The 18,456-nt window shown below is 36.6% G+C and overlaps 1 protein-coding gene across 7 annotated transcripts in view; it reads left to right on the top strand.

Annotated features, from left to right (window-relative positions):
- Nucleotides 1–18,456, top strand: part of CDC42BPA (CDC42 binding protein kinase alpha) — a 277,737-nt gene that overhangs the window by 152,909 nt on the left and 106,372 nt on the right. For all 7 annotated transcript variants that reach the window (XM_037510331.2, XM_054694969.1, XM_054694968.1 and 4 more), the window contains exon 11: nt 8,535–8,657. In XM_037510331.2, the coding sequence (XP_037366228.1) occupies nt 8,535–8,657 (123 nt within the window). The remainder of the gene's footprint in view (nt 1–8,534; nt 8,658–18,456) is intronic.

Raw genomic sequence — 18,456 nt, forward strand, 5'->3', positions numbered from 1 at the left:
ATTTTTGCATTCATGGGAAGATACATCATAGTGAAATTGCTGGATCATATCATAGATCTATTTTTGCTATTTTGAGAAACCTTCGCATTGTTTTACGTAAGGACTGGGCCGGTCTGCAGTCCCACCAACATTGCATAAAAGTTCCCCTTTCTCTGCATCCCCTCCAGTACTTGTTGTTTCTCAACTGGTATCTCGTTGTGGTTTTAGTTTGCATTTCCCTGATGATTAGTGATGGTGAGCACTTTTTCATGTCTCTGTTGGCTTTGTGTATGCCTTCTTTGGAGTAGTTTTTACTTAGCTTTTCCGTGCATTTTTAAAATTTTTTTTTTTGTTGTTGTTGTTGTTATTGCTATCTGTTCTTTGTAGATCTTGGATTATAGCCCCTTTTCAGATGTATGATTTACAAAAGTTTACTCCCAATAAGATGGTATCTTTTCATTTTAATGATAGTTTCTTTCATTTAATGGTAGTTTCTTTGTGCAGAAGCTTTTTAATTTGATGTAGTCCCATTTGTTTATTTCAGTTTTAGTTTCCCTTGTGATTGGAGTTGATTCCCCAGACATCCCTAATGCCAGTGTTGTGGAGTGTTTGCTTTCTTCTATGGTTTCAGGTCTTACATCACAGTTTTAATCCATTTCGAGTTAATTTTTTGTATGTGGTATGTCTTAGTGATCTGGTTTTATTTTTTTGCATGTGCCTGCCCGATTTTCCCAGCACCATTTGTTGAAGGGACTTTCCTTTCTCCAGTTTGTACTCTCTGATCCTTTGTCTGTATTCACTGTCCGTGTGGGTTTTTGTGCTGTCAGTTTGAGTACATTTCTGTGTTCTATTTTTATTCATTTATCATACTGTTTTGATTACTATAGCTTTGTTGTATAGTTTGAAGTCTGGGAGTATGATACCACTGTTTGTCTTTTTTTTTTTTTTTGTCAGTAGTGCTTTTTACTCAGTCTTCTGTAGTTTCATATAAGTTTCAGTAATGTTTGTTCTATCTCTTGAAGAATGCCATTGAAACTTTGAGAGGAATTTCACTGAATCTGTGTATTGCTTTGGGTAAGATGGTCATTTTAACTATGATAATTTTTTTTTAAAGATTTTATTTTATTTATTTATACAAGCACTGGGTACAGTCAGAAGTGCGGGAGGGCAAGAGAATTCACCAGAGGCAGAGCAGAGAGCAGAGCAGGCAGACTGACAAAGTACACTGCTGATAGGAGCAGCGGGCGCCAGGAGAGGTCTGTGCACCATGTGGGACCCTCTCCCGGTGGCCGGGGATCTAACCAGCATTGCAGAAGCTGTGGGCAGCTTCGCAACCCAGTGCTTAACCACTGCGTCACCCGGGAGGCCCTGATAATTCTTCTAATCCATGAAATCAAGGAATAGTTTTCTCTTTCATTGTGTCTTTTATTTCTTTTAATAATACCTTGTAGTTTCATTGTACAGGTCCTTATTTAAAGTTTACTCTTAGGTATTTAATTATTTTTGTTGCAGTTATAAATGAGATTGTTTTCTCTTCTAGTTTGTTGTTTGCATATAATAACACAATTGATTTTTGTAAAGTGATCTTGTAACCTGTCACTTTACTGTACTGATATATTGTTTTTAATGGTTTTTTTTTTAGTGAAGTCTGTGGGATTTGCAATGTATATTATCATGCCCTCTGCAGACTGATAGTTAAACTTATTCTTTCCCAATTTGGATGCCTTTTAAATATTTCCCTTATGTGATGGTTCTAGTTAGGTCTTCCAATTCTGTGTTAACTGGTTGTGTCCTTATGATGTCCGGAATGAAAAGAGATTATTCAGAGTCCAAATGGGTTGGAGCAATGAGAAACCTAGAGGGACTACATACACCAAGAAAATTCCCTTAAAGAAGGTGAACCAAGGTGCAATGCAGCTCCAAGGTTAATCTTGTTTTTATTTAGAATGAAGCAGAAGATTATAAAAAAATCAAAGAAGCAGGTAGGCAAATGGGGAATGTGTAAGTGTGTGGGGAGCGCGAAACCATCTGGCACCAGCCATGGCTAGGAAATTAGAGAGAGAGAGTCAGGGGAAGCCTCAGTGTCTTTGCCAATCTAAGCATAACATCTGTTGCTGTTTTCTTCTCATGCTGTTTTCAGGATATATAGATCCTCATACCTGGACTTTTGCCTTAGCAGATTCCTTATCTTCAACCTTTCCCTGTTTGTACTCTGGGTGAAAGGCACAGAATAGTCAAGGCAAAGACACAGAATAATCCACGCTCCCCCAAATAGGGGTGTTAAAGTGAACATCTTTGTCCTGTACCTGATCTTCAGCTTTTCACCACTGAGTGTGATGTTAGCTGTTGACTTGTTATATGGCCTTTATTTTGGTAAGGTATCTTCTTGAATTCCCATTTTGTAGGGGTTTTTATTATAAATGGATGCTGAAATGTACGCTTTTTCTGCATCTATTGATATAATTATTTGGTTTTTATTTTTTATTGATGTGGTATATTACATTCATAAATTTTCGGAGTAGTATGTTGCTTATTCTCCATTTTTCTTTCTTTTAGTTGTAGGTTTCTAGTTTGACACCACTGTGATCAGAGAATATGCTTGATATGATTTCCATCTTCATGAATTTATTGACACTTGTTTTGTGACCTAACATATGTCCTATCTCAGACAATGTCTCCTATGCACTTGAGAAAAATGTGTACCCAGCTTTGTGGGGCGGTGGAGGGAGGTACAGTGCTCTGTAAGTGTCTGTTAAGCCCATCTAATCTAGATCCTTGTTTAGGCCCGTTGTTTCCTTGTTGAATTTCTGTCTGGTTGACCTGTGCATTGAGGATAGTGGAATGTTGACATCCTCTTCTATTACTGTGGGTTTTTTTTTTAAGATTTATTTATTTATGCATACAAGAACTGGGGTACAGGCCAGAGTTGCGGGAGATAAGAGGATTCACCAGAGACAGAGTGAGGAGCAGAACAGATGGATCTACTGAAATATACTGCTGAGAGGAGTAGTGGGTGAGACAGGAGAGGTCTGCTGTGCCATGTGGGTAGCTCCCTGGCCAGGGATCGAACTCATGCTGCAGTGGATGCGAACAGCCTCATAGCGCAGTGCTCAACCCCTTGCAGCACCAGAAAAGCCCTATTGTGGTTTTTTAAAGATTTATTTATGCATACAAGAATTGGGGTGCAGGCCAGAGGTGTGGGGGTGGGTGAGAGGATTCGCCAGAGACAGAGTGGGAACAGAACAGGCGAATTGATTAAAATACACTGCTGAGGGGAGCAGTGGGCAAGACAGGAGAGGTCTGCTGAGCCATGTCGGTTAGCTTCCTGGCCGGGGATCAAACTTGTGCTGCAGTGGCTGTGGATAGCTTCATAGTGCTGAGGCTTAATCCCTTGCACCACCAGGGAGGCCCTATTGTTGTGTTATTGCCAGTGTGTTTCACATTGATTATAGAATTCTTAGATATTTTGATGCTTATTTATTTGGTGTATATCTATCGATGATTGGTATGTCTTTCTGATGTATTGATCCATTAATCATTATATAATATTCATCTCTTTCTCTTGTTATCTTTTTTTATCTGGAAATGTATTTTTTTCTGATAGAATGACTGTCTTTGCCTTTCATGGGGTCCTATTTGCTTGTAGAATTGTTTTTCCACCATTTACTTTGAGTCTATTTATTTTTGGAACTTAGATTAGTCTCCTGGAGACAGCAGAAAGTTTGGGTTGTTTTCTGATCCAACTGGCTACTCAATGCCTCTTGATTGGTGAGTTCAGTCCATTTACATGTAAGGAGATTATGCACATAGAATGATTTGCTGCTACCATATCGTACTTTCTGGTTGTATCTATTTCCTGTTGTTTTTTTGTGGATTTCCTTCTCTTCAATTTAGATAGGAGAATCCTTTCAAAATTTCCCTTCGGTGAGGTCTAGTGTTGGCAGACTCAGCTTCTGTTGTCTGAGAAGACCTTTGTTGCTCCCTTATGTATGTAGCAGACTCTAGCAGCATATTGTATTTTTGGCCTGCAATTTTTGTTCTTGAGTATTTTGAATATATCATCCCATTCTGTCCTTACTTGTAGGCTTTCCTCAGAGAAGTCTGATTTAAGCCTGATGAGAGTATCTTTATGGGTTACATGCTTTTTCTCTGAAGGCATTTTGAGTATTCTTTCCTTGTCTTGAACACTTGGTAATTTTATGGCTATGTGTCTTGATGTATATCTCATTACATTTTGAAAACAGCTTTCTTTCAGCTTCATGGAATTCTGTATTTATAATAGTTCTGTCCCCAGGTGTGGGAAATTTTCCTTCATTATTTCTTGGAATAAGCTTTCCGTTCCCTTTGTTCTCTCTTCCTCTTCTGGAATATCCAGAATTCAGTTGCCTCTTCTTAATGGAGTCAGACAATTGTCAAAATGTTTCTTCAACTTTTTCCCTCTGTATTTCTCTTTTTTCTTCTGGGTCATTTGTATATTATTGTCTTCAAGATCATTTGTTAGATTCTCCATTTGGTCTATTTTGTTTATATATCTTTCTCCAGAATATTTAATCTCCTTTATTGATCTTTTTACGTTCCACAACTCTGTTATTTTCTTACTTAAAGCTTCAACTCCTATTTTATGACATTCATTTGGTTTTCTGAAAAAAAAAAAAAAAAATTTTAAAGATTTATTTATTTATTTATACAAGCACTGGGTACAGTCAAGCGCAGGAGGGTGAGAGACTTCACCAGAGCCAGAGCGGGGAACAGAACAGGCAGACTGACGAAATACACTGGTGAGGGGAACAGTGGGCGCTGCAAGAGAGGTCTGTTGCGCCATGTGGGACCCTTGCCAGCGGCTGGGCATCGAACCGGTGCTGCAGAGGCTGCGGGCAGCTTCGCAGCCCAGCACTCAACCGCTGTGCCACCAGGGGAGGCCCTGGTTTTTTGAATTTTGTGTGTCTGATTGGCTTTGCAGAGTTCTTGATCCACACTGAGTTGCTTTTCTGTATTTTCTTCCATTTCTTTGAATATTTTTTATCATGACAATTTTAAACTATCTCATAGGAAGATAAAAATCTTCTATATCTTTGTGTTAGGATTCTGGAAGTTGTTCTCTCTCCTGTGGTGTCATACTCCCTTAAGACCTCAAGTTGCATGTGTGAATTTTTTTTTTTGTTCTGCTTTATTTTTGTCTGCCCATTTGCTGCTTTAGATTTATTTTTTCCCCCAAAAGTATCCATAATAGTCACTTATAGATTTTAACTACCTCTATGTTTCCAGAAATTGGTGCTGTGGTTTTTATATGAGTTTCGATGTTTGGCCCTTTCCAGCTTCTGTAGGTCTGAATGTTTGATCTTGTAGTTGATAAGTTGTATTTGAGGTAGGAGCCTAGAGGACTCACACTGCTGCTATGAATGCTCTGGTGTTTGGGGCAAGTTTGTGTTTGAAGCACTGTCAACAACCCTCTTCTTGGAGGATTCAAGACTCAGCTGTCTGCTGTGTGTTGTCCGTGTGCTTCCAATGTCAGACTAGGGGAAATGTGAGAATAGCCCAGTGCCTTTCCTTGTTCTTTTCACTAGAAACCCAGTCCATGGGGAGCATCCCAGCTCCTCCACACATATTTTCTATCAGTTGTCAGTGTTTGCCTCCAAACTATTTGGCTCTCCCTTCACCAGGGCCACTGACCGATGGGCTGGCCAGATGACAGTACTGCAATGTGCAGTGTAGCCTCCTGCCCCTCCCAGCCACCCACACAACCTCGAGGCATTTCTTTCCACCTGCCTTGTGTTCAGGGAAGCATGAATCTTCTCCATATCCCTCTGGTGCTGTCTACATGGTCTTTGACACTGAGAAGGTGTTCCAGTTTCACCCTAAGTCATAGCATTCTCTGGTGCAATATTCTACTGGTTAACTTACATGGTCTTTTGGCCAACAAAGCAAAGAACCTGCTCTGATACCGTATTTGATTCATATCCTTATGTGACTTATAATTTATATGCTTATATTTCTTTTATCCTTAAATGTTACACTTTCTATCATACTGTCATTTTATACAATATTGCTCCTGTTGTAATAATTGGTAAATTTGAAATGCATACTGGTGAACCTTTTAATATTCTGACTTCTTGGCCTCTTGATTCTTCACTTTCGATCATTGTTTCCTCTGCCCTACCTCATCTACTTCTTATCAGTGGTGGTAAGATTGATCTTGAGGTTATAGTATCTAAACTTCTTTGTTAATCTCAATTTCAGGCAAACCCTCCCATCTTCTTCTCATGATCTTCTAATTATCTTCCTCTGGTGCCTCAACTCTAATATTCCTTGAGTTCCACCATTAACCGCCATTTTATCACACTTTCTCTATTCCTTTTATCCTCAGTTTTCGTTCTGTGACCAGTCATCATAACACCCTTACATATACCGTCAGATCTATTGTTACTCTTACTATTTGTCAAATTCTTTTGATAGAACCCCGGCCCTACTTAAATAGAACATTGCATCTGTAACTGTGCTAAAACATACCATGTGCTAAGTAATCTGCCTTCAAATAGACACTAATCTTAAATTGACTCGATGCTTTCTAACAATCCTATTTTTTTGCGTTAGCCCATTACCTCACTGTGTGTTATAAAATCCACTTGTCTCTTCTCAGTCATCTTTTAACCTATCACTTGTATTTGACCCCATTGATTATTTTTTCCTTCTTGATAATTCATCCTTTTGCTTCCCTCATAAGCCACTTACTCTCAATCTTGTTTACTGATTTCTCCTTAACTCTTTGTCTTGTGAATGTAGGGTACTTTAGAGTACTCTGTGTTTTTTGTTGCTCAGAACTAAAATATATGAGCACACCTCAGAGAGATTACAGGTTCAGTTCCTTACCAATGCAGTGAAAAGAATACCAATTTTTTTTAGAAACGTGTACACTATCCTGTAGTCAAGTATACAATAGCATTATGTTTTTTAAAATAGTAGTGTATTTCTTATTTAAATGTTTTGAGGTCTTTCTCCCTCACTCTGTAAACCGTGGGAAATTTATTCAGCCCTTCGTCCTCTTACCTGACTACTTCCAAATATGGCAGATGTCTTGATGTAGAGACTAACTTTGTGTTTGAGACATGCCCTCTTTTTCAATATGACTTTGTCTCCAAATTACTCCAGTACTGAAGGAGATTTCATTCTCACTTTAGAGGCTCCTTACCTTCTCATACAATCCCCAGATATATAACAAATACACCATGGGAAAAACAGTACCACATAATTTGGGATCCTGAGATTTCCAAATTGTACCAGTACTAACCTATTCTCCAGAAGCTTTGATGCTTTTTTCTTTCCAGTATAACATTTCTTAATTGAGGCCAATCTTAAGCTACCTCACAGAGTTGGTAACATTCTCAGGAAAAAGGCATTTTTATTTTATTTTATTATTATTATTTTTTTTAAATAATAAATTTTATTTTTATATTCCCCATACAATTGCAACCCCCCCATTCTGACCCCAATCCCTCCCCTCCCGCTCCGCCACCCCCCAAAAAGTGTCTCTGGTTCATAGTTTTTTGTTGATTTTGATTTTCACTTTCTTATAGTTATTCATTTTCCTGGTCCCTTATTTAAGTTTTCTAGATTCCTGCTATGAGTGAGACCATCCGGTATTGGAAAAAGGCATTTGTAATTATAGCCTTTTCACCTCAGAATGGCTTATCCCTTTCTGATTTATTTTAATAAGTCCTCTTTGTTCCCCTAGGTACATGATATTTGTGAAGATGATTTTTGAAAATTATATAGTGTGTTTTTACCTTTTGTAGCAGGAGAAATGACCTATTGATAACATTCCTAGCTTTTCCTGTTCTGAATGAGAAACTCTTTATGTCCAGTTTTTTTCCTTAATATTTTGATTTCTTGAATATGTTCTTAGAGAATATGGTTAAAAGTGACTGCAATCACTTACACAAAACAAACCAACATGTTTTGGCATTGACTTCTGGTATTAATTCCTATTTCATACAGTGGCATAATTAACATTTTTTTTTCTCCATATTTTTTATGCCTGGAAATAAACCCTAGTAGAGTTAATTCTTTAATAACTGCATGATAAATTTATATCACTTTTAACTAAATTAATGAGCAAAAGTTAGTTACAGATAGGCTCAACTTCTCATACACACTATTTGGAGGGCCAGAACTTCTACATATTTTGTATTAACATTTCTGTGTGTCAATTTCAGTTGATTTCATATGTCATTGGACATGTGACCTTTTTGGGTTATAACATGATAACCATCCCTGCTAGTACAAAAGGGGGCCAAATAGTTGACTCACTAACAAGAGTGCACTGGAAATCTCACATATTAGAAGGTAGATCCTTTTCTATATGTATTACAATTTTAAAGACATAGGCAGTGGAGTTTTATGATTTAATCGTAGTGTGTTAACATATTTTTTGTCAATGGATAGGTGATTTAGTCAGTAGAATTATATAAGGATTTCTTCAGGAAAAAATATTTTTATCAATTTTAAAAATATAGAAATGGCATTATTTCTCACTCTTCCTTTCATTCCTTCTTATAAAGAATCAACACAGACTGTCCAAGCTCTGCAGCATTCAACTCTCGATGGTCCACTGACAGCAAGCAAAGATTTAGAAATAAAGAGCTTAAAAGAAGAAATTGAGAAATTAAGGAAACAAGTAAGAGGTAAATTTCTGTGATTCACTATTAATTCAGTTCAGTTCAATAGATTTTAAACAGTTTTATTCACACAGAAAACATTTGCCAAGTATGTGTGTGTTATGTGATGTGAGCTGTATGCCAATGAAGGGAAATCAAGTATGAATGGTCCCTACTTTCAAGGCACTCGCGTTTTGGTTTGGGGGGGTCAAATAATCTTTACAACATATGTGAAGAGGTTATAAGGAAAATAAACTTAAGTATATGGAGATAACACAGAAGGCACACATAATCCAGATTTAAGTAAACAAATGTAACATTTTTGGAAGACCATTTAGTTTGGTATATTTTAGTTGTAATTTTTCTGGCAAAGAATATATATTAATACAGAATGGAATATTAAGAATGAGAATGAAAAAGAAGGCCAGTGTAGAAAAGGGAATTGCATCTATATATACTTGAAGGTGGTGAAAATTTATTTTCTTTTTAACAGTTCATTTTTCATTGTATTGTTGAGATTAATTAACATTAATTTTGAGAACCATTGATATGTCCTTTGGGATCTATTCATTTATTCCACTCATTCAACAATATTTGACACTGCTATGTACTGGTGTTTTAAGCTCTTGAGATGCAATACTAAATGAAATGACAGAATTCTTGTCCTTCCCCTGGCAGAGAACAAACAGACATAAAAAAAAAACAACTATATAACTTGTAAATGATCCAATAATTTAAAAGGTGGTTAAGTGCTTAAAATGGGGCAAAATAAAGTGAATGGGTCAGAAGTATAGTATTAGAAGTTTTATAAATTTAAGTAGGATGGTCTAGCTGTGAGCATTATTGAAGTAATGTGAACAATAAGTTGAAGAAGGTAAGGGCCATAGCCATGTAGTTAAGTGGGGAATATTTAAAGACAGAACATGCCTTCTGAGTTCAAATATAACACAGAGGACAGCATGACTCAGGCAGAATGAGCAAACAGAAAGGTAGGAGTTGGCGTTAGAGGAAGTAAAGATGTGAGGGGACCTATTGCCTTATCAGTAGAGTTTTACTGATTGTAAAGTCTTCAGTTTTTTCCTCTGAGTAAAATGAGAGGCTTTTTCAGAGTTTAGAGGTATCACATAATCTGAGTGTTAGTGATAGAGAGAAGAAGGTACTATTTTATTTGAGATGGTTAGTCTCCTCCAGAAATGGCAGTGTTAGGCCAAAATATGAGAAGGGAATGAAAAAATCTGATGTAGAGTCATTTATAAAAGGGACTATTTAAGATGCCATATTAATATTTTGTTTATTTTAAGTGTACTTCGAGTTCTGTTTTTGTTTTTTTACTTTTAATTTTTTTCTTACAATGTTGTTAATTTTTTTGACAACATTCGATTCTTCCCTCAAGTGTAGGGCCCATAATTCTCCCACCACTGTAGTACCTGTGATCCATCCCCACTATCCTTGTTTTGACCCTGACCCTCCCCCTCCATCACTGTGTGCCTCAGATCTAAGACCAGCTTGTAAGTTTTGTATTTTTCCTGACCCTTTGTTCAGTTTCTCCATATTCCAGTGTAAGTGAAACCATCTGATACTAATCTTTTCTGACTTATTTAGCTTTGCACAGTCCTTTTTAGCTCCATCCATGTTACCACAGACAGCATGAGTTTCTTTTTTGATCACTGGGTAGTATTCCACTGTATATATGTATATCATGTTTTCTTTATTCAGTCATCTGTTTTGGGGCATTTAGGTTGTTTCCATATCTTGGCTATTTTAAGTAGTGCTGCTATAAACATGGAAGTGCAGGCTTCCTTTAGAACTCTTTTTGTGTTCTTTGGGTAGATTCCTAGGAGTGGAATTGCTGGATCATGTGGTAGATCCAGTTTCAGTGTTTTGAGGAAACTCCACACAACGTTCCATAGTGGCTGGACCAGTTTACATGCCTATTAACAGAAAATAAGGGTTCTTTTTTCACCACATCCTCCCCAGCATTTCTTGTTTCTAGTTTTTTGGTTTTTTTTTTTAATTAATATGGGCCATTGTCACAGGTGTGAGGTGGTATCTCACTGTGGTTTTGATTTGTATTTCCCTGTTAGTAAGTGATGTGGAACATTTTTTTCATATACCTGTTGACCATTTGCATTCCTTTTTTGGAGAAGTGTCTTTTTAGCTCTTCTGTCCATTTTTTCATTGTGTTGCTTTGATTTTGTTGGGTTGATGCATTTGGAGTTTTAAATGTTCTATATTTTAAGTGACCTTATTGCTAAGAAATCTCTATCCACATTCTGTAGCTTTATCTTTCTAAAAATAAGTTACTTAGGAATTCAATAAGTGGTAGCATTTGCTTTGGTATCAATAAGAAAAGATTATCAGTGGCACTGAATCTGTGTTAATTGTGTGACACTAAAAACACAGTGGAACATAAGACCAGTGAGGATTGATAGTGATTTGTCTGCATAGAGAAAATGTTGATTTGGAAAACTTAATAATAACCCTATCTCAGATTTACTTTTTTTTTTTTTTAAGATTTATTTATTTATTTATACAAGCACTGGGTACAGTCAGAGACACAGGAGGGTGAGAGAATTCACCAGAGTCAGAGCAGAGAGTAGAACAGGCAGAGTGACGAAGTACACTGCTGAGGGGAGCAGTGGGCGGCAGGAGAGGTCTGCGCGCCATGTGGGACCCTCACCCGGTGGCTGGGGATCGAACCGGTGCTGCAGAAGCTGCGGACAGCTTCACAACCCAGCGCTCAACCGCTGTGCCACCGGGGAGGCCCAGATTTACTTTTTATTATGCAAGTATGTGGCTTTGAATGGCAGTAACTTTTCAAAGTTTATTTATTTTAATACTTCAGTGAAATAGGACCAACATAAAACATTCAGAACAACAACCTAGTACTTAATGTGGTTTACCAAAATAGTTGTGATCTTTTTTTTTTTTGTTGTTGCCTTTGTGTAATATCTAAGTCTAATAAATCCTAATAAATTATGTCATTTACAATATTTTTTGGTCAGTATCCAAAGGGAAGTTGTGACAACTTTTTTAGCAATTGTGAATGGTGCTGTGTATTCAATTGTGGTGTCCATGAATTAGGATACAGGTAGAATATGTAGAAATATATTTTCTGTGTGTGTATCTTGTATTCTGTGTTGTTGCTGGCTCATTTATTAGTTCCAAGAGTTTTTTCTTCTTCTTTCTCTTTTTTAAATAGATTCCATGAGATTTTCTATTCTGACCATCTATCAACAGGGACAGTTTATCTCTGCCTTTCTGATTTACATGTTTTTTGTTTCCTTTCCTTATTGCATTGATTAGAACTTGCAGCATTTTGTTGAAAGAGATTAAGAAGGATTGGTATTAATTGGTTGAATTCACCATTAAAGCCATCTGGACTGTTTTTGTTGGACAGCATGGTTTGGTTAGGAATTTATCCTTTTCTAGATTGTCCAATTTGTGGGTGTATGATTGCTCACAATAGCTTCAAGATCCTTTGTGATGTCAATTGTAACATGTCTTCTTTTACATCTGAGTTTATTTTTTGAATCCACACTTTTTTTAAATTGGTGAGTCAGCTTGTTGATATGGTTTTATCTTTTTGAAAAACCATCTTAGTTTCACTATTTTTTTCTACTGTCCTTTTAATCTCCTTTATTTTTCTCAATCTGATCTTTTTTTTTTTCTCTTCTAAATTTGAGATTAGCCCTTTTTCTAGTTCTCTGAGGTGTAAAGTTAAGTTTTTTGAGGTCTCTTTTTCCTTAATGAAAACATTTATTGCCATGAACATCCCCCTTAGAACTGCTTTTGCTGTATCTCATAGATGTTGGAATGTTTTATTTACATTTTCATTTGTCTCAGGTAATTTTAATTTATTCCTGTTTCTTCTGTGACCAATTGGTATTCAGTAGAATGGTGTTTAATCTCCACATATTTGTGAAATTTTCAGTTTTCTTCTCATAATTAATTTTTAGTTTCATACCTCTCTGGTCTGAGAAGGTGCTTGATATGAATTCAGTCTTCTTAAATTTAATGTTAAAACCTTTTTTGTGGCCTACCATGATCTCTCCTCAAGAATGTTACATGTGCATGTGAGAAGAGGTTGTGTTTTGTTGCTTTTGAACAAGTGTTCTGTATATATATCTCTTAATTAGGTGTCCCAGTGTAAGATACATATGTATTTCCAATTGTTATCCTCTTGAATTGGTCCCTAATTATTATGTAATGTCCTTCTTTGTTTCTTGTTACAGTTTTCAAATTAGCATCTTTTTTATCTCATATAATGCAGTTATCCTTACTCTTGTTTGGTTTCTACTTGCATGAAATTTCCTTTTTCTATTCTTTTGTGTGTCAAAATACGTTTGTGTGTCTTTAAAACTAAAGTGAATCTTTTTGTAGGCAGCTTATGTTGCATCTTGGTTTTTTATATCCAACATCTCTATATTGTTTGATTGGAGAATATAATCCATTTATATGTAGCGTAATTATTGACCAGTAAGGACTTACTAATGACGTTTTCTGGCTATTATGTAATTCCTTCTTCCTTTATTCTCCATTCCCTCTTTTACTGTTATTTGTGAATTGACACTTTTCTGTAGTGGTGTCTTTCATTCCTTTCTCTTTATATTTTGTATATCTATTATAGGTCTTTGCTTTGTGGTTATCATGAAGATTACATCAAATATAATAAATAGTATCTGATATTGACAACAATTTTTTTATTCTCCCTGTTTGTTATATAATTGTTTTAAATGTTTACTCTGCATATTTCTCTGAGAAGCACTTCCTATTATTTTTTACCCTTATTTTTTACATACCGTGCTCTGTCTTACTTTTTTATATTTGAGTCACTTTGTTTCCTTTCTGTTTAGAGAATTTTTCCTTAAATATTTTTTAAAGACAGGTCTGCTACCAATAAAATCTCTTAGCTTTTCTGGGCCTCCCCTGGTGGTGCAGTCAGTTGAGTGCAGCGCTGTGAAGCTGTCTGCAGCCTCTGCAGCACGAGTTCAATCCTGGCTGGCTGGCGAGGGTCCCACATGGTGCAGCAGACCTCTCCTGTCTCACCCGCTGCTCCCCTCAGCAGTGTATTTCGTCAATCTGTCTGTTCTATTCCCCACTGTCTCTGGTGAATCCTTTCACCCTCCCACACATCTGGCCTGTATGTACGCCAGTTCTTGTATAAATAAATCAATCTTAAAAAAAAAAAAAAGTATTTCTGCTGGGCATAGGATTCTAGGTGTCAGCCAGTTCTTTTGTTTTGGTATCTGAAAAACACTGTGCCACTTTCTTTAAGACTATGTGATTCTTGGTTATTCTGACTATATTTCTCCTTTACCAAGCTAGAACTGCTTTTAAGTTGTTGTTGTTTTCATTTTTTAAATTTTCTGGTGTCTGATCTCTTTTGACATAGTTTTCTTTGAGTTTAGTCTGTTTGGGAATTACTCATCTTCTTCAATGTGTCAGTTTATTTTCCTTGCCAAATTTGGGGAATTTCTAGACCTTATTCTTTGAATACCTTTTCAGACCTGTCCACTTTCTCTTCTCTTTCTGGAACTCTGGTCACACAATTATTAGATCTTTTGTTATTATCCTGTAAGTCCCTGAGGCTCTGTTTGTTGCTTTCTTTTTAGTTTTTCTCTGTTGTTCAAATTGGTTTATTTCTTCTGTTAAGTCTTCCAGTTTGCTTATTTTTTCTATCTGTTCCTTCTTCGTCCTGTTGAATCCATCGAATGAAATTTCATTTTATTCATTTCTAAAATTTTTATTTTGTTCTTTAATTTTCTATTTCTTTGCTGTGGCTTTCATATCTTTGCTCAAGTATTCTATTCATTAATTTAAGCATGTTCATAATACTCATTGGAACATTTTTGTCATAGCTGTCAGATCATCCTAATATCTCTGTTATTTCAGTGTTAGCACTTAATGATTTTCTTTTTTCATTCAAGTTGATATTTTCCTTGTTCTTAATAGAATGAGTGATTTTCACTTAACAACTGTGAATCTTCATTTAAGCTGTGTTTTTCATGACACCATTACAGCAGTGGAGTTCCTTCTTACTGCCAGGTTGAGGTAGAAGTCCAGTTTCCCCATGTGGCCTCCCTTGACACCCAAAGGAGGGCTTTCAGTTATGACTGACTGGTCTGGTGGGAATTCTGACTGGACTGGTGCCTTTTTGCTGACACTTTGGTGAGGGGTGACCTTATTATTACTGCTTGATAATGAGCCTTCTTACCCTCTTCTCTCACTACCTCATTGGGCAAAGGTGGAGATCCTTATTATTTCTGGGTAGGGTATATTAGTTCTAGTGCCCAGTTCTCTCCATACTGCATGTGGGGAGGGAGTTGTTATCTGCCTCACTACCTTCCAGTCCTCCTCTTACCACTCTTGTGGTATATTGGACACTTCAGTATAGCCTTATTTATTGTAAATCTGGTGCTCTACTTGTCCTTGCTGACACAGTGAAGGGTCGGTTTTTTCTATGATATTTAACTTAAGTAGAACAGTGACTTTCTAAAAGTATTATAGCTTATTTGTTTGCTCCCTTTTCTAGTCCTTTAGCTAGAAAGAATAGGCTTTTATTAGTGATTTATCCTCTGGACATGTTGGCATTTCTAGGTTGAGATGTGCCTCCCCCCCAAAAAAAACCCATTAATTCTCCACTGTATCATTCATCAAGCCCCGGTCACCCTAAGTGCTTTTCTCCCCCCAATTGTAGATTCTCCTTATGTTTATTTTATGTATAATGTCTAGCATTTTTAGTTGTATTTAATGGAAGGATAAGATGTGTATCTGTTTCATCTTTCCTAAAACAGAAATCCCTGAAGTAAGCTTTTAAAATATTAATGTGACCATATCACAGCTTCACTATCTTTCAGTGGATCCTTGTTGCCTCCAGGATAAAATTAAAATTTCTGATTACACTGTTCTTCATTATTTTGCATGTATTTTCCTCTCTAACTTCAGTTGTTGTTGCTACTGTTTCACTGACTAATTTTAGCTACACTGAACTGGTTTTATTTCACCTGATCACTTCCAGATGTCTCACATATTTTGTTGTTCTCTCTTCTCTACACTTTACTTCTTTTGGATTATAGTGAATAGTGTGATTCCTTGGTTAATGGTAATTCTTTGTGTTTACCTTTTTTAAGGAATTGCCATTCTGTTTTCCACAGAGGCTGTATCATTTATATTTTCACCATCAACATTCACTTATTCTTAATTCAATTTATAAACATATTTGTTGAATTGCTACTGTATAAGGAGAATTACACTGGGTATTAGAGGCATATTTGAGAATTAAAAATCTGTCTCATTTGTAATTGCATCCAAGCTATCTTAAATATTTTGACAAAAATACTTGAGAAAAAAAATGGTCCCCCTATAAAACCTACCTAATGAATAGCACTTATTTTAACCATGACTCTAAAGAAGAGAAATGTATACAAGTCAACTTTGATCTAAATGTTCCTCTGTATACTTTTTTTTTTTTAAAGATTTATTTATTTATTTGTTTGTTAGGGACTTATTTATTTATTTATACAAGCACTGAGTACAGTCAGAAGCGCGGGAGGGCAAGAGAATTCACCAGAGCCAGAGCGGGGAGCAGAGCAGGCAGAAGGACCAAGGTACACCGCTGAGGGGAGCAGCGGGCGGCAGGAGAGGTCTGCGCGCCATGCGGGACCCTCCTCAGGTGATGCAGCCGGGGATCGAACCAGCGCTGCGAGGCCGCGGGCAGCTTCGCAACCCAGCGCTCAACCGCTGCGCCACCGGAGAGGCCCCTCCTCTGTATACTTTTAAACATTTTTTTATAAATACCATTAATGTCTCTAACTTTTTCTTTCGCTATTGCAGTGTTTTCCAATATTTTTAAACTCCTAGAAAGATTGAATATTCATAATTATTTACAATGTCTTTTTATTTATTTTACCTTGTTAAATTTTTTTTCTTTATATACTTTTTCACATCATTGTTCATTTTTAAACAATGTTTGCTACCACCCCCTCAGATGTAATACCCATAGAATTTTCTTCACCAGTGCACCTGTGTGCCATTACCACAGAACCCTCTGCTCCTTCCTCCCTCCCTCTGATTCCTCTCCCCTCTCCTCCCCCGCAGGATGTCTCTGATTTATAATTGCCTGTTTGTTTTTGTTTTGTTGTGTTTTGTATTGCTATTATTTTTTCTCCCCTGATGTCTTATTTGAATCCCATGTATTCCTCCTGTACATGAAACCATCCGATATTTTTCTTTTTCCTTCTGGCTTATTTCACTGAGCATAATTCCTTCTAGCTCCATCCATGTTGCTGCGAATAGTATGAGTTTCTCTCTTCTGATTGCTGAACAGTATTCCATTGTGTATATATACCACATCTTCCTGAGCCAGTCATCTATTTTTGGGCATTTGGGTTGTTTCCAGGTTTTACCTATTGAAAATAGTGCTGCAATAAACATAGGGGTACAGGTGTTCTTTTGAATCAATGTTTTTGTGTCCTTTGGTTAGGTCCCTAGGAGTGGAATTGCTGGGTCATATGGTAGTTCCATTTTTGGTAGACTGAGGAACGTCCAGACAGCTTTCCATAGTGGTTGGACCAGTTTGCACTCCCATCAGTAAGGAGAGTTCCTTTATCACATCCTTACCAACATTTCTTATTGCTAGTTTTTTTGATATGTGCCATTCTTACTGGTGTAATGTGTTATCTCAATGTGGTTTTAATTTGTATTTCCCTGATTATAAGGGATATTGAACATTTTTTCATATGCCTGTTGACCATTTGCATTTCCTCTTTGGAGAAGGATCTTTTAAGTTCTTTTGCCCATTTCTTGACAGAATTATTTACTTTGCTTTTGTTCAGTCATTTGAGTTCTTTGTGTATCTTTGTGATCAGTCGATAATCATTTGTCTGGAGTGCAAAGATTTTTTTCCCAATCAGTGGGGTGTCTCTTTGATTCGGTTAATGTCTCTTTTGCTGTACAGAAGCTTTTCAGTTTGATATAATCCCAGGTGTTTATCTTTTCCTTGATTTTCTTTGCTTTGGGTGATGAGTCTTTAAAAGATGTTTCTGAGATGTATGCCTTGTAGTGTTTTATCTATATTTTCTTCTGTATATTTTATGGTTTCAGGTCTTATGTGCAGATCTTTTATACATTTTGAGTTGATTTTTGTATATGGTGAGTGTAGTGGTATATATAGTTTCATTCTTTCCATGTGGTGGTCCAGTCTTCCCAGCATCATTTATTGAAAAAATTCTTCTACAATGTCTTTTTATTTTTTTTTTAATTTTTATATTTTTTTATTTTTTTGATCAGTAAATATTTTTTTTTAAATAATAAATTTTATTTTTATATTCCCCCAAACAATTGCAAACGCCCCATTCTGATCCCAATCCCTCCCCTCCCGCCCCCCACCCCCCAAAAAGTGTCTCTGGTTCATAGTTTTTTGTTGATTTTGATTTTCACTTTCTTATAGTTATTCATTTTCCTGGTCCCTTATTTAAATTTTCTAGATTCCTGCTATGAGTGAGACCATCCGGTATTTTTCTTTTTCTTTCTGGGTTATTTCGCTGAGCATGATCCCTTCCAGCGCCATCCATGTTGCTGCAAATTGCATGTGTTTATCTTTTTTGAATGCTGAGTAATATTCCATGGTATATATATGTACCACATCTTCTTGATCCAGTCATCTATTTTTGGGCATTTGGGCTGTTTCCAAAGCTTAGCTATTGTAAATAGTGCTGCTATAAACATAGGGGTGCAGGTGCTCTTTGGAATTGATGTTTCTGTGTCCTTTGGGTAAATACCTAGGAGTGGAATTGCTGGATCATATGGAAGCTCTATGTTTAGT

The sequence above is a fragment of the Talpa occidentalis genome, unplaced genomic scaffold (genome assembly GCF_014898055.3).
Source record: "Talpa occidentalis isolate TD23 unplaced genomic scaffold, MPIMG_talOcc4v2.1 talOcc4.14, whole genome shotgun sequence".
NCBI classification, from domain to species: Eukaryota; Metazoa; Chordata; class Mammalia; order Eulipotyphla; family Talpidae; genus Talpa; species Talpa occidentalis.